This window comes from Muntiacus reevesi, chromosome 18 (assembly GCF_963930625.1).
Source record: "Muntiacus reevesi chromosome 18, mMunRee1.1, whole genome shotgun sequence".
Taxonomy (NCBI): domain Eukaryota; kingdom Metazoa; phylum Chordata; class Mammalia; order Artiodactyla; family Cervidae; genus Muntiacus; species Muntiacus reevesi.
This window is the reverse complement of record NC_089266.1, coordinates 47731452-47748600: the sequence shown is the minus strand read 5'-3', so window position 1 is coordinate 47748600 and position 17149 is coordinate 47731452. Positions and strand designations below refer to the sequence as shown.

General features: G+C 46.9%; 1 protein-coding gene across 9 annotated transcripts in view; it reads right to left on the bottom strand.

The window, feature by feature from the left end:
* Positions 1–12253: 12253 nt before the first annotated feature.
* HNF1B (HNF1 homeobox B) overlaps positions 12254–17149 on the bottom strand; it is a 62864-nt gene continuing 57968 nt past the window's right edge. For 4 of the 9 annotated variants that reach the window (XM_065908958.1, XM_065908959.1, XM_065908960.1 and 1 more), the window contains exon 9: positions 12256–13202. In XM_065908958.1, the coding sequence (XP_065765030.1) occupies positions 13182–13202 (21 nt within the window). In that variant the 3' untranslated portion in view covers positions 12256–13181. Of the gene's footprint in view, positions 13203–17149 lie in introns of all 9 variants that reach the window. The other 5 variants (XM_065908955.1, XM_065908956.1, XM_065908957.1 and 2 more) reach the window with 2 other exon arrangements.

Below are 17149 nucleotides of genomic sequence, written 5' to 3'. Positions count from 1 at the left end.
GTCAGGGAGACCCAGAGAATCTTCACTTGCTAGGAGGTCAGAGTAAAGGGCAGGGGCTGGAACTGGGGACCCCAGGGAATCTGGTCACCAAACTTTGCCAAAACGTAAACTTACTGTGGATGCCCCCAGACCCAGATAACCATTCACTGCGCATCTCTGTATTTTCCAGAGTGGAGCTGTTCCCTTACCGATGAGCTACATGTCTGACTTTCCCCTATGTGATTCTGTGACTTTGTCTCAAACAAGTGAATAATACCTAAAAAGTAGAGTCTCTACTTGGGAAGAATTTCTCAACCATTTAGTCCTGAGAACCAAGGAAGTGAAACTTGTCCCCGAGGGACCCCACCCACAGCCACACTTGTGAGCTCTGCCTGTGTTGTTTGGTTTGAGCTCCCCAGGGATTTTGAGGCCAGAGCTGCCACCGCCCTCTGGAGAAAGGAAGGGGGAGATGGAGGCACCAGTCTGGAGTTCAGGCTATCCCAAAACAACACAACACTACACGTCTGTGCTGGCCACCAAGAAAAGAGAAAACAATAGTGGGGTTATGACTCCTCCTCTTGGACAGAGGACTTTATATCTCCAAGAGCCTGGGAGGACAAGTTAATCTCTTGGGGTCCCAGAGGGGCCAGACAATGTGAGGGCCCATTGCTGGACTGATGCCATTGTCTCATCAAGGGCATCTTCACCACATGGACTGAGGGTCTAGCAGTGTGCAGGGACAGTGGGTGGCATTTTCTGTGTGACTCTTTTACACTAGTGTTTCTGAAACAGTTCAATTCAAGTAACATTAGTGGCAGAGAAAAGTGAACCTCACACTTCTTATCGGGCCTGGGGCTTTAGGTCACTGAAACAGGAAATTTTTTTGATGCCCCATATTTGATCTTAAAAATGCATGTAACTTTTGTATTTTCTACCATGACCTTTGAGGTTAAAATTACTTATCTCTGAATAAAAAATGAATACTCCAAGATGAGCTATTTTTCCTATCGCTTCTTGGACCCCCTGACTTACTGGCCTATCTCCCAGTTTGAGAAGAAGGATGCCTTTCAGGACATCAGACCCAGACACCTGTTCCAACCCAAAGTGGACCTCTAACACACTGGGATGGCCTACAGTCTTGATCCCAAACCACTATCCTGGGTTTGTCCTATGCTGCCCCATTCACACACTCCTCCAGTCTGACCCTGGGGGATCATCCCTTCACCTCTGGATTTATCCTGGTCCTTCTAGCAGAATTTGGAGATATGGTGACCAGTAACCCCATTCTTCAGATGTCTAGAGGCAATGGCTCTAAACTTTTTTGCAATCTCCTTCACAGAGCAAGAGCAGGGCAGTATATATGAGATCCTGAGCGGGGTTGAAAATAACTAGTAAAATGGATCCTTAATGAACTCATTATCTAAAAGGTCCTTGGCTAGGGACTGTCCTTGCAATGGCCTTGGTAGGCTTTGCTTACCCTGACACAACTGCTCCACTGTACAAGGAAACTAGGAATCAAGGCTGCCTGCTTACGTGATGACGCAGAAGTTAGGAGATCTCAAGTTCAGAGTAGACTTATCATGGATTCACTATATCAATGGATTTCAACTTTCAAAAGAAGTGCCACTAATTTATTTATTCATTCATGAAGTTGCTATTTATTCAACAAGCCTTTACAGAGAATCTGCTGTGTACCAGTCACCACACAAGGTACTGGAGGTGCGGTGGTAAATAAGAACAACATGGTCTGGGCCCTCTTGGAACTTGCTGGTGGTAGACAGAACAAAATGGTCTCCAGGAAGCAAGTAGAATGAGCTCAGATGGACCAAGTCCAGGGTTTCTGCCACTGGCTTTGGATGTCACACTAACAGCATAAGGATACAGTGAGACGGTCTGGAACTAAGTCGGAGTAAGGGTAAATTGCCTGCAACTCTTCCTAGGAAGGTTAAAAAAACATAAAATGAAATTTCCCTCCAAGTTTCCTGACCTGCCCAATTGCCCCAGAGACAATGCACCCAACCCTAAGTGTGAAACACACCCCAGAGTGAGGAAACTCATGGTTTCGTATAATCCTCTCATTAGAGCAGCCACGTGAAGTGGCACCAGGCTCTCCTCCATGTCACAGACACAGACCCCAAGGCCTTGGAGAAGGGATGCAGCCTATGGAAGCCCCCTTGACCAGGCCAGGCCTGGGATGGGGTTTACATGGGGAGGTGAGTGGGGCCCAATCATGACTCTTGACTGTACTTTACAGCACTGGACTAGAACCTCCCATAACTCGCCAGACAGATGCCCATAGTTATGGAGACTCTAACCACAGACGCTTATCTTTTCTCCCAAGGACCTGTTCAGGTTTGATGGCTCTCATCCTAAAAGCTCTAAACTCTAGAACTTGGCCAAGAGCTGGTGGACAACGGAAACCTGGACTTTGGAATACATCTAAACAACCCCACAGTCTGTCCCCTCCTTCCTGAAGACTGACCAATGACCCCTAAACCCCTGGATTGTTCGTAAGAAATCTATTGTGGCCTTGGCAGCTGCTTGGATTGCCACACTTTACACCCTTCAACACCAGATTCTCTGCATCTTAGCCTGCACTGCCCTATAAAGGACAATTCAACCAAATCCAGAGTCAGTTAGGTTGTACAGCTAATCATGTGTAGAGTCACCTTCTTATGACATTAAGACCTCCAGGGGAGCCACTGAAAAGTTTTGTGAGGTCTGCTAATTCCCCTGCAAGTGAGGAATGTGTTTATTCTTCCAAGGGGCAAAGATCCCCCACTCAAAGTGACGCTGCCACATTGTGTAACCAGGAACACGGGTTGTTGCTGATGTAAACAAATGGCCTGGGACAGACCTGCCAGGAGCCGGGGCTCCTTTTCCCAGAGGTGTTTCTTATGAATGGTTGTGCCCAGTGAAGCAATTTCCTGCCTTGTAAATTTCTGCCCAGCAAACCACATCTCCTATCTAGCGCTGCCTGGCTCTGGGTCATAAAACAATTCCCCAGAGACCAATCAGAGCCTGATCAGGAGTCCTTGAGTAACAGGAAAATTACCCTCCACCTGCAGACGTAATGACACTCTACAAGCTAGTGGCTTTGCAGTTTCTGAACGTAAACATCACATGCCTTACCCCATGCCTCAGCTCTGCTCATCTGAGATGTGGGGCCCACGTATCTGATTCTTAGGCCTTAGTTCATTTCTCAGAGGCACTGACTGGCTAGTGACCCATTACCTTGACCCAAGGACCTGCAACCTGGAGAACATAGTTCACTGTGTCAGATCACGATTTGCAGAGCCAGGGCAAGAGAATTTCAGGCAGGGGGGACTTGGGCACATGGAAGACAGAAGTTTTGGGCTGAGACCATACTGAAACAGATCTGGACTTTCTTTTTGCATTTTTTGGGCCGTCGGTCTGAGGTGTTTTCCCGCCCCCTGGTCCACCATCTGCCTGGTGAACTGACATTCACTCATGACGCAGTTCAAGTGCTCTCCAGGGAAACTTCTCTGATTTCCACCCAAACAAGATTTCTTCCACTGTCCTACCACTCTGTCTTCTAACACTGACATAGTGACACTGACATTGGTCACGATAACTTGCTAATTTTTCTGTCTCCCCAGCCAGGCAGGCAACTCCTTCAAGACATCTTGGAATCTGCAGTACCCACTACTGTGCCCAGCTTAAGTCAATGTGCAAAAGGCATTTGTTGGATGAATGAATGAATGGGCATCTATTGTGTATCTCTCTGCCACACTTAAGATGTTTTGTATATGGAGCATGTATAAAGAATATAGTCAAAGGTATGAAACTCTGGGTCAAGCCAGTAAAGAGAGACATAATCTTCTGTCCTTGAGAAATCTGCAATTTGGTTATATTTCTTTGGGTGATAGGAATATTTGCCAAAGGTATAGAGATCAGAGAGCTTCCCAGGTGGTGCTAGTGGTAAAGAACTCACCTGCTAATGCAAGAGAATTGGGTTCAATCCCTGGGTTGGGAAGATCCCCTGGAGGAGGGCATGGCAACCCACTCCAGTATTCTTGCTTGGAGAATCCCATGGACAGAGGAGCCCGGCAGGGTATAGTCCAAAGGGTCAGAAATGGACATGCCTGAAGCGACTTGGCGCACATGCATGTAGAGAGATCAGACTCACACGTAGACAGAAGTGGTTTGTTTTTGTTGTTGGTTTTCCTTTTTGAGTGTCAGCTCAGAAGCCAAAATGGGTTCCAAGCTGGTCTAACTAACCCTAATACTGAACTGGCCATGAGACATTACCTAGGACCTCTGTTTTCATCTCTTTCCTTTTTTGTGGCCCCCATTTATAACAGTAATAACAATGAACTTGCTCCTTCTTTTGAAGCTTGGGAGGCCCAGACAGAGGTGGTGGTAGGTATACACTGGGGTCATTTTCCAGGCATACAACGAGTAAACTCTATGACATAGATACACACATGCATGTACTCAAAAAGTGTTTACTGAGCACCTAATGCATATCAGGTATTAGACGTTGGGGACAAAACAGTGACTAAAACTTTAAGTCCCCAGTATCACAGAACTTACACTTTGTTAGGGGCAGGCATTCACTGACAATGGGGATGGGGGACATCGTGTTCTCTCTCACATGGTCCAGAAAAACTGGGTGCAAATAACTAACATTTACTGCAGACTTTCTCATGTATCAGGTGAAGGACTTGACCCACCTTGTATCTCATTTAATCCCTACAACAACCCCATTTTCAGATAATGCAACAGGCTCAGAGAAGTTAAGCACCTTTCCCAAGATTACACAGCTGGTAAGTGGCAGAGCCAGGATTTGAACTTCAATTTGCCTGACTCGCCCAGTCTGAGCTCCTCATCACGACTCTGCATGGCAGAAGTAAATATTTACCAGTTGAACAAAGGGCTGGATGAATGGTTAACCATCACTACAGTGGCAGCCTGTTGTTTTGCTTCCATGATACAAACGTGAGCACCATGTTTATTTTTCATTTACTAATTGTGTCAGGCTTTTCCAAAGTGTGACTCCATAGAAAGCAGATTTCATAAAGATGAAGAAAGAAGTATCTTTCTCCTCACCATCTGTGTTTCCTGGGCAAGGCAAGCTATTTTACAAACGTAATCATGAATTATCATTGATAAAGCTGTGCCAAAGAAACAAGCACCTTCAGTTTTCTTTTCCTGGGTTTGTGGTAAAGTCTGTATTAGACTCTGTGTGTGTGTGTGTGTGTGTGTGTGTGTGTGTGTGTGTGCATGTCATGTGTCCAGTGGCTCAGCTGTGTCCGACTCTTTGTGGCTCCTCATGGACCGCAGCCTGCCAGGCTTCTCTGTCCATGGAATGTTCATTCAAGAACATTGGGGCGGGTTGCCATTTCCTACTCCAGGGGATCTTCCTGACCCAGGGATCGAACCTGTATCTCCTGCATTGGCAGGCAGATTCTCTAAGCCATGAGCCACCTGGGCAGCCCATTAGGCTGTATAACAACTCCCCCAAAACATCAGGTGTGAATCTTTGGGAGCTGTCAAGGACTGTCAAGGACTCTTCACCTTAAAACGAAAGAGTCTTGGCAGATGTGATGAAGGAAGAATATCCTGGATAGTCTGGGTGGGCCCTACACGTGATGACATGCATCCTTCGAGGGAGGAGGAAGAGGGAGATTTGACCACAGGAGAGAAGACAATGTGACCGGAGAGGCAGGGACTGGAGTGACGTGGCCATTAAGCCAGGGAACCAGGAGGATGCTAGAGCTGCAGGAGGCAAGGGACAGATTCTCCTCTATAACCTCTGGAGGGAGGTGGCCCTGCCAACACCTGGCTTGGGTGCAATGACACTGATTTTGACACTTCTAGCCCCAGACTGTCAGAGTATATATGTCTGAGCATGTGGCCATTTGTTAGAGCAGCCACAGGAAACTAATACAGTTCTTCTAGAGAAGGAGACAGCAGGGAGAACAAAGCTTTGACCACCAGTGTAGGTGATTCAGAATTATGCTCTCTTTTAAAATTAAAAATTTGAGGTTGGCCAAAAAATTCATTTGGCTTTTTCATAACATTTTATGGAAAAACTCAAGTGACTATTTGGTCAACCCAATAGAATTACCATATGATCCAGCAATCCCACTCCTGGGCATATATCTAGATGAAACTCTAATCCAAATAGATCCATGAACCCCTATGCTCATAGAAACACTATTCACAATAGCCAAGACAGGGAAGCAACCTAAATGTCTATCAACAGATGAATGGATAAAGAAGATGTGGTACCTATGTATGATGGAATCCTACTCAGCCAGAAAAAAGGACGAGATAACGCCATTTGCAGCAACATGGATGCCACTAGAGGTATCAAGCTAAATGAAGTAAGTTATAAAGAGAAAGACAAATACTACATGACATGACTTGTGGAATCTAAAATACGACACAGTGCTTCCCTGATGGCTCAGTGATAAACAATCCGCCTGTCAATGCAGGAGACATGGGTTTGATCCCTGGTCCGGGAAGATGCCACATGCATGTGCCAGAACTGTTGAGCCTGTGTTCTGGAGCCTGGGAGCCACAACTGCTGGGCTAGCGTGCAGCAACTACTGAAGCCTGCATACTCTAGAGCCTGGGGTCCACAACAAGAGAAGCTACCACGGTGAGAAGCCTGCACACTGCAAATAGAGAGGAGCCCCCAGTCTCTGCAACTAGAGGAAGCCTGCACACAGCAACAAAGACCCAGTGCCGTCAAAAATAAACAAATAATTTCAATATGACGCAAATGAAACGGACTCATGGACACAGAGAACAGGCTTGTGGCTGCCCAGGGGCCGGGGTTGGGGGAGCGGTGGCATGGAAGGTTAGAGCTAGCAGATGGAAGCTACTATATATGAGATAGACAACAAGATCCTGCTGTGTAGCACAGGGAACTATAGTCAGTATCCTGTGATAGACTATCATGGAAAAGAATACAAAAACTGAACCACTGGGCTAAACAACAGAAATGAACAGAACATTGTAAATCAACTACATTTCAATTAAAAAAAAAAACATACATTCTGTTTCTAGTCAAGATGCCTCCAAGAAATCCCTGTCTTGGAAAGCAAGGGGACTCCCCCCACCAAAAGGACTCCACCTCCTTTCCCACCTCCACCTCCTTCTCTCAGCTTTGTGTTTTCTTCCTTCCCTATCAATCAATATCTGGCATATTGTTTAATTTGCTTATTTCGTTATTGTTGGCTCCCTCCTAGTAGACTCTAAGCCCCATGGGAAGAGTAACATTTTTTAAACTGCTTTTCTCTCCATATCCAGAAGAGTACGTAATAAGCACTCAGTAAACGTTTGTTGGATGCATATCAGATGTCAGGTTACTGTCACCTGGAGAGCCCTGACATCACAGCATGACATACTCCCCAGATGCTTCCTAAAGTGCCAGTATACAAAACGCCTGGCACAGAGTCTTGTCCAGGTAATACTGTTTTCTGTAGCATCAATTTCTATTTCCTGCTTTGTTCAGGCCCCTGACCTTGGAATCCTCTTTGATATCACATATAAACTATCAGAAAATCCTAGTGCCTGCAGATCCTCTCCCTTTAAAACTATATCCACAATCAGACAGGCTCTCCTCACCTCCACCACCAGCCCCTGGTACCAGGCTCCAGTGATGCAACAACTTCCTGACGGTCCCCTTGCTGTCACTCTTGGGCCTTCTCTACAACTCAGCAGCCAGAGGGATCCTTTTAAAGCATAAGCCAGGGACTTCTCTGGTGGTTCAGTGGTTAAGATGCTGCACTTCCAATGCAGGGGGCCGGGGGTTTGATCCCTAGTCAGAAGACTAGATTCTGCATGTTGCAACTAAGAGCCCATGCATGGCAATGAAGATACAGCACAGTCAAAAAAAAGCAAAACAGCCTAAGACAGATCTTGCCCCTGCTCTGCTCACAATTTCCTGATGGCCTCCAGCTCCCTCAGAATAAGTCCTTCCAGTAGCTTATAGCAGTCCTTACAAAGGTGACAAACGCGTTGTCATTGGTCATCACCCCCACCCAGCACTCGGCTCATACCCTGACCCCCATGCTCCCTCTCACTCAGCTCTATAGCTACTCCAGTCTCGCTGCTGCATTTTTCATAGATTTAAAAAATCACCTGACATGACCATACTCACATTCACATACTTAGTGCCTGTCTCCTTAACCAGAATGTGAAGTTCACAGGGGGAAATGAACTTCTATCTATTTGATTCATTGATGTATCCTTGGTGTCTAGAACAATGGTGCCTGGCACACACACAGTGGATGTCAGTATTTCTTTTCTGTTTTTAAATTTTTTTATTTTTTGGCCATGCAGCATGTGGGATCTTAATTCCCCAACCAGGGACTGAATCCGCATTCTCTGCATTGCAACTGCAGAGCGTTAACCACTGGACTATCAGGGAAGTCCCAGTAAGTATTTCTTGAATATATAAATGAGAAATATTATTTTGGATTAGATGATGTTTCCAAATGCAAAGGGTTACACAGAGGCTTTATAATGGCTTAGGAAATCAGGCATGCTTTCCTTAGAGTGTGACTTTTTTTTGTCTTTTAAAAAACCAACTTTATCTTTTTATCCCTTTCATAATTAATTGGAAATCATTTAATATATTTGATTTATTAAGGATGTCTGAACAATAGAGCTCAGGAAGGAAACCAGCCTTTGGAGGATATCCCAGTATGTATCTAGTGAGAAAATTAAGTGTGTGGAAACTGCAAAGAAATTTTGGGTGGTCTGTTGACATACACATACATATGCAGGCTGCAAAAAACCTGCTTTGATGATTTTTGCTTTTGATGCCATCCCCCTCATGTTTGCTCTGCTCATTCTTCCTTAGAAAGTGGGAATCCGCCTGCAATGAGGGAGACCTGGGTTGGGAAGATCCCCTGGAGAAGGGAAAGGCTACCCGCTCCAGTATTCTGGCCTGGAGAATTCCATGGACAGTATAGTCCATGGGGTCGCAAAGAGTCAGACACGACTGAGCGACTTTGAAAAGAAAGGGAAAAAACTGGTCATCCAGGCCTGTGTGAAGGTCTGCATACCCCGAAGATTCATTAATAAAATACTGTCATGTTATAAATCTTATCTGACAATCTAGTATTTGCCCAGCTGGAATGACCTCTGTATGAAAGAGAGAGACAGAGAGGCAGAGAGGAGGGAAGGAGGGAGACAGGGAGGGGCTTTATAGACATTTTATTTAGCTGATTGCAACTTCTTGTAAACATTCAGTCTGTTTGAAACAACTGGGAAGTGTTTAAAGTATTTTAAAAAACATGGATTTGTCACTGTGTAGCAAATCCACTGTGTGGTCCATTATTGGCAATCTGTCCAGAACAGATTTCAGTGGCATCTATTTGAATTACTTCCTCATTCAAAGGGGACACCTCAGCTCTGTCCTTGGGAGAAAGTTCACCCCTGCCTCTTCCTGACCCACTGCTCCTAGATCCCTGTATTTCCCCTCCATGACCACCGCCCCCCCCACCAACACCCTCAACCTTCAGGAGCTGGTAGCTGGCTTTAGTCCTATCCTCTTGGCTCTCTGTCATCTCCTCCCGATCATCCCCACCTTTTACCTTCTTCTTCCCCTAAAGAGACAGACTCCCCAGTCAAGCCTGCCCTCTCTCTCCTCAGACCTCTTCTACCTGACTCATCCTTGGTTCACTGCTTGGTTGGACATGTTCCATAGACATGAGCAAAATCATTTCACCAATTATTGGCAGTTTTCTTTACCAAACATCACATTTGTGATGAGGGTATCTGGAAAGATCAACCAGGTCCAGAGAATATATGAGAAGGCACTCTGGAATTGTCATTTATAACCTTCTTGCTACTTCTATCTCAGGTATTCCTTTAGAAAAGGTGTATGGATTCATTACATATTCTCATGTATTGTCTATAGATTATAAGAAAAAGTCAAGCATGTCTCTGATGATACTTTTTAAGTTGACCTGTCTTTACGCTTAAAAATGTCTCTTAATAATAGGCTTTCCTGGTGGCTCAGATGGTAAAGAATCTGCCTGCATGCAGGAGACCTGTATTTGATCTCTGGTCGGGAAGATCCCCTGGAGAAGGAAATGGCAACCTATTCCACTATCCTTGCCTGGAGAATTCCACAGACAGAGGAGGCCGTCATCGCATGGGGTCACAAAGAGTTGGAGAGAACTGAGCAACTATCACTCGCTCTGGGATGAGAGAATAGTTAACACACAGTATTCATCACGTACCAGGCCCACGTCCAAGCACTTAACCAAGTATGAACTCATTTACTCAACAATCCTATACTGTAGGTACTACTACAATCAGCCAATTTTCCGTAGGGGGACAATGAGGACAGGGTTACGTGGTGATGTTGGAGATTCTAATCCAGGCATTCTGGCTCCAAAAAAGAACATCAAAGACCTTTCCCCCAACCCAAGAGCTCAGATTCCCTGGCTGTCTACACTGTGTTCTTATCCACCTGAATCCAGTAGTTAACACTCCAGTTCTCTCTGCCTTTGCGGGGAATAATTCACTGTTTGGCATGGACAATTCAAATCCACTTTAAGGCAGGTTTCCATGACTGATTTCATTTCTTATCCACAATGTGAAAGTTAAATCTGCCTTCCCCAGAGCTCACGCAAGAAACCACAGCAGGTCATAGTGAAAACAGAATTGTCTATTAGCCTGAGCTCAGGGTGTAAAGAGATCTTCTGGAAATGTTAGTCCATAAAGAACTGATCTTTTGGCTCCTGGCTCCCCCAGACAATATTATTGAGGCTAAAGCATTCAAGAGATAACGCATGGTTGAGTTGAAAAGGGTTGGGGCCAAGCCAAGTACCATGTGTCAAAAGGGACCAAGATTTGCTGTCTCTGGTTGAGACAGCATTTGAGACTCCTGCATCACTAAGAATTGCAACTCCCACTACACCAGGATTTTGAAAAACCTGTTGCTTGGGGTAGGAATTCCCAAGGGACTGGTCCATAAGGGAAGAAGGTATGGGGGCCTTTAGTTGCAGATGAATCTTTGGAGTGGGTAATGCCCACCTGAATCCATGCACAGTGGGCCTCCTTCCCTCTCTTAGAGTCAGTGAGAAGAGAGATTTGATTTAGGAGGGAGGTGCTCTCAGCTACCAGAGTCACCTTGTATGAGTATTGGTGCACATAGGGTCTAGTTACAAAAAATTCCTAGCGATTTCCACCCCTCCCTAAGTCCTCTACACTCCCACTTCTTGAGTGATTAAGATCTCCTGGATTTTCAGGATTATTACAATAACACAAGACATAAAATCTATCAAATGCAGATACTTACTGCTCCAGAAACAACATGAATTCAAACATAGGGCTCTAGTCCATGAGGCTGGAGTTCAAGACCTAGATTCCCTTCCTCTTCCTGAACTCACAGGAGCCAACCAATAAGACATCTCCACCAGAGTCAGCAAATCCTGGCCTCTCTTGACACAAGGTGCTCGGCTTTGACCCCGGCCCTTTTCAACCCGTCCATGAATTCTCTCTTGACCACTTTAGCCCAAATCACATTGTCTGGAGGGGAGCCAGGAGCCAAAAGAGGTCATCATTTCTAACAGTCTCCATCCCTGCCCTGGGCTCTCAGTACCTTTGCCTGGCTCACTAAGAACTGCATCTTCTACTACTTTGAGATTTTGAAAAACCTGTTGCTTGGGACCTCTTCAGCATGATGCCCTCGCTTATAGCCAGCTTGGGAACTGCTCTGTCTAGAAGCCAGAACTCACACGCTGGCAGGTCTATGCTGGAGACGGCAAGGAGGAAAGGTCCAGCCTCCTTCTTCCTAGAGTCAACGCGGGATTATTTGTGGCAAAGCCCCTGCTGGAGAGTGTTTAGGCTTTTCACCTTTTGGACTGTTTGTCTTCATTAGCATCCTCACTGGAGGCAATTACCCAGGCAGGAGGTGATACCCACAGGAGCCATTCTCCTGACTAACAGCCCTATGGGAGGGAAGAAAGGTTGGAGTTCATGTTTAAAATGAAGCTGACAATGTTGATTATGATGGTGATTCCACACTTCCTACTTTTTCCTCTGTTCCTGTGACCAACAGTCACCGAGAGCTGGCTCCATGTCTACTCTGATGAGTCACAGAAAGACAAAGTATTGGAGTCTGACTGGGGGAAAAAACTTCTTACCTCAGCAATAAGGCCGGCCTAAAGACAATGGGACATGCAGCAGGGAGCCCCGTGGAGTAAGTGGAAAATTCCAAGAAGACAAGGGGCCAGGAATTCTTGGAGAAACCAAGGCAGGGAAAGCATCAGAGGTAGAAATACGAGACTCTGGGCCATGATAAAATAAATTGTTTTAATGGGAGGTTTTCTGAAAGGGCAACTTTTTTTGTGCTATCAAACAGCCAGCCTTGGGGTTTCCTGGGGCTGTCCTGGCTGGTCCCCCAACTCTTCCGGAAGCGAAGACACTACTCTGACACTCTGTTCAGCCCTTCCGGGGACCCAGAGGTGTGTCTTGGTATCAGTAGATCAGAGTGAGCTGGCAGTCAGTCCAAACTACACAGTCTCTGTGTGTGTCCAGGGCCGAGGATGTGGGTCAAGGGCTTCACTTCTGCCTTAGGTATTTCTCCGTGGGGGACGAGAGAGGGGGCAAATCACTTTGAGAATTCAACTCTGACCTTTACAGAGAAAATTGATAGATGCTTTAGTATTATATTCAGGGCAGAGGGGAGAGGAAGTAGAGGGTGGAAATTGCACTTAATTACAGTAGTTTATAGTTTACACCCATTGGACAAATTTACTTCTTTAAAAGAAATTTCCAGATCAGCCGGGATTAGGGGGGCGGGACAGGGGGCGGTGGCTGATATTTACAGTGTTTGGCTCAGTTCAACAGCACTTGTCCTCCTCTTCTCATTTCAGTAACAGATTCAAGTTTTCACTTCAGTTTGTTCGATGAAAGAGAGTGATGCAGACGCTACGGCTTTCTCTCTTCCTCTTCCGCCGCTTCTGTCTCCTGCCTCTAGGACAGACCCGACTTCCTGGGAGAGGCATCGTGACAATACTGCATAGAAGGGGCTGCGCCTCTCAGAGCGAGCGTCCGAGGCGCCGGCAGGACAGCAGATGAGCAGGGACCTCTCGCAGATGCTGCGTGTCGGGTCGCTGCGCTTCTCCATGACAGCTGCCCGGAGGGTGATGGTGTGGAAAAGAAGGGTCCTTGTCGCTGTGCACAAAGTAAGTGATGTGTGGGCATCACCAGGCTTGGAGAGGACACTGCAGAGAGAGAGGAGAGACAGCTCAGCTGTGTGCCTCTGGCGGGGACCTAGGCCCCTAGCGTCTGGCTTGTCTGGGGGAGCTGAGACCCAACTCAAGCAGCAGAGAGCTGGAGGCTGGAGATGTGGGGACCCCGTCCCCTCAGAGTCCTTCAGGGCTGGTTCTGAAACACACACCCTTTAGAAACATCTAGGAGCCGGATTCCTTGGCCACTTCAGAAGAGAGAAGTGAATTGCCAATGGCCTTGAAAGAGTCATAACTTGCCGACCTTTATCCTGAAATGGGACTCCTCTTCCTGCAAGAGTGCTTTTTATAAATTGCTCATTTGGTGGCAATGACAGCTGGATGGGGAGCTTTTGCTTTTGAAGGAAGTAAGGGTTTCTTCCTAAGACCTCTAAGAGCAGGGGTCCCCCAGACCCCTTCCCAAATGGAGTAGCAGAGATGCTTTTAAAAGGTAGATTCTGACTCAGTGGGCAGGGGGTGGGCCTAAGAACCTGCATTTCTAATCAACTCCCAGGCTGGGCTGATGCTGCCGGTCTATGATCAGCCCCAAGGCCACAGAGCACAAGAGAAAATCACCACGTACTAACACTACACCCGGAAGAAGTGTGGGAAATTGCAAAGTGCTTTCTATAATGCTTGCTACTAGCAAGACAAGAAATCAGAGGACTGGGATCTAAGGGCTAAAGGCCTCTGAAACCAGGCTTCTGGGTAGGTTGGGGCAGGAGACCCAGCGTGGAGGAGTCCCTGAGAAGAGCCAGACCCCCATGTGGGGCAGCCTCCACTCCCAGAGCCATGGGCCTTGCTCATCTCAACTATCATGGAAGATTAGAGCTCGCGTTTTCCTTCCGGGGAGTCCCTTCTCCCCTGCTTTGCTTCTCTTTCTTCCCTTTCCCCTTTGTTGTCACCTCAGAGGAAGCTTCTGCCCTTTGACTTAACGGTTCATTTTCTCAAGACTCCCCCCCTCAGTCACTCCCCGCTCCACACACAGACACACACACACACAACATGTTCACACATCTATCACACTGTTAAAGGCCTCTTATCCCACTATTATCCCATTAACCAGTTCTCCCAGCCATAGCCTTGTATGGGGCTGCTATTATGTCCATTTTACAGATTAGGAAAGCAAAGTCAAAGAGAGACCAGGAATTGCCCAAGGTTTTGGAATTAGGAGAGTGTGGGGCCAGAGTTTCAAACCAATTCTGGGAGACCTCCCAGCTGGTGTTCTTTACATTACACCGAGGTTAAGAACTTTCTATTAGCTTTTTTTTTTTTTTTAATGTTTATTTATTTGGCTGCACCAGGTCTCAGCTACGGCATGCGAACTCTTTTTTTTTTTTTCATTATGCGAACTCTTAGTTGCAGCACATGGGATCTAGTTCCCTGACCAGGGATAAACCCGGGCGCCTGGCCTTGGGGTGTGGAGTCTTAGCCACTGGACCTCTAGGGAAAAGTCCCTACGAGCTTTGCTTTTGTCCAAACTCCTTTCTCTGGGCCTTGGTTTCCCCACCTTTATAATGAAGGTCGTTGAGGGATTAGATGGGCTGCTAGTCATGCCGTCCTCCCCATGGTGCTGGTACAACTGTCCTTGTTAAGCTGCCTGGGGTGCCCCGGTCTGAGCTGCTCCCCATCCCCCACCCCACCCCCCGACCCCCCAGTGCTCCTCAGAATGGGGCTGAGTGCTGCGTCCATGTGCAGAGACAGGTTTCTGGCCCTTCTGCATTCTTGAGCCCCTGGGCAGGGTCCTCTGATATCCTTTGCCTCCTCTTCCTCCCTCCACCCACCCCTGCTCTCTCCAATCTCTTTATTCCTCACTATCAAGCTTTTTCCAATTTTCAGATTTCAGGTGGAGGAGAGAGAAAACGGCTTGTGACCTTACAGGTTTCAATGGAAGAGCAAACACCAAGAACAGATAAGCAGACGCCAGCGAGATTCTATGACCTGTCATTAGGGATGGGCTTCCCAGCTATCAAGTGTTTGCTCACATAATAAAATGGTGGCAGAGCCCTAAATGTTGTCAAAGGAACGAGAGTTATTTGCCCCCTTCAGAGTCTAAACACAAACATCTGATAAGGGGTGCGCTGGGCTCCCTCAGAACAGGGGCCCGGCTCAGCCAGCCCCGTGGGGACCCTGCCTGGGGGTCCCTGAGTGACTACAGAGCCCTCCGTCCGGAGGGTGGGGCGGCTGGAGGATTCTTAAGGACGTCCTCGCCCTAAGAAGATCTGATCCATAATGGGAAGAGCTGACACTCACCAAGGTCCTACTGTGTGTCAGGCTGCATTGCTAAGGAACGCCTTGACATGCATCATTCCACAGAATTCTCACATCATGCCTTTGAGGCAGGTAATAGTCATTCATTCATTTAACACGGTTTTGTGGGCCTTCCCTACGCTCAGCACTTTCGCAGGCGCTGGGCATGCAGCTGTGAACAGGACTCTGTCCCCACCCCCACTGAGCTGACATTTTAGTGAGCGTTTTGAACAATGAATGAGTTAAGAAATGCATAACATAAAAGTTTAGGAAGAGATGAACACTCTCAAAAAATAATCAAGGTAAAAGGTCACAAAGACTAGAGGAAAGAGGGAAGAAATTATGTAGGGGGGGGTCGAGAAGTGATTCCCCCACTCTTTGAGATTTGAGCTGAATGCAACAAGCATATGCAAAGATGCACACTAAAGTATATTCCAGCAGAAGGTACCGCAGGGGCAGAAGTCCTGTGGTGGGAGCCCTTCAGCTCTGGTTTGGCTGAAGCCGGGGGACAGAGGAAGGAGAGGCTTCAGTGTGACCACATAGGGTCTTGGAAGTCTCTGTTTCAGTCTGGTTACAACCAGATGCTAGTGGAGACTTTTGACAGGGCGGGGAGGTGGCGGTGACATGATGGGCTTTCCTTTCTCAGAGACCACTGAGCGGAGAACAGAGCACAACCATCCCATTGGGGCAGGAATGGGGAGTTCCTGCAGGAGCGCAATGGGGTGGGTGAGAAGCAGTCAGATGGAGGATGCATTTTAAAGGACCCTTAGCAGAACTTGTTGATGGACGGGATGTGGGATGCGGGGTGTGAAATGATCGCGGGTACTCTCAGGAGTCTCACCTGAATAACTGATGGCATTTTTGGAAATGGACAAGTCCAAGCAGAAAGCAATTTGAGTCAGGAGAAACTGGGGCAAAATGAAGAGCTGCTGTGTTAGGCAGATTCGATCCGAGATGCTGATGAGGTATATTAGGCATGCACCTGTACATGCCAAAGAGGCACCGGGTTTGTGAATCTGCCCTGAATGGAGAGGTCAGTACTGGAGATAGAATGATAAGACCCATGGTCGTGTACATCTGATCCAAAGTTATGGGACTGGAGATCACCCAGGAATAAACATGGAGGAGAAGAGACAAAAGATGAGTCCCAGGGCCCCTCAACTAGTAAATGTTGCAAAGATGAGCTGGCAGCCAAGGAAATGAGGAGTGGCCAGTGCCACAGGAGGAGAACCAAAAATGGGTAATGTTCTAAGACTCAAGAGTGAAAAAGAGGAAGTGATTGGCTATGTCAAAGATAGAGATTGAGAAGTAACCGCTGGATCTGGCAACGTGGAGATATTAATGAGCTGGACAAGAGGGGTTTCAGGAATGTGGGGACAAAAGCCAGCCTGGAATGCTCTCAAGAGAGAACTGTGGGGGTGTACAGGTCTCTGTACACCAGCCCCCCACCCTGGGTATATACAATAGAATACTATGCAGCCATAAAAAAGAATGAAATTTCACCATTTGCAACAGCATAGATGGATTTGGAGGGCATCATGTTTTAGTGAAATAAGTCAGACAGGGAAAGACAAATACTGTACTGTGTCAGTACATGTGGAATCTAAAAAATACAACAAACTAGTGAATGTAATAAAAAAGAGACAAACTCACAGATATGGAGAATAGACCAGTGGTTACCAGTGGGGAGAGGG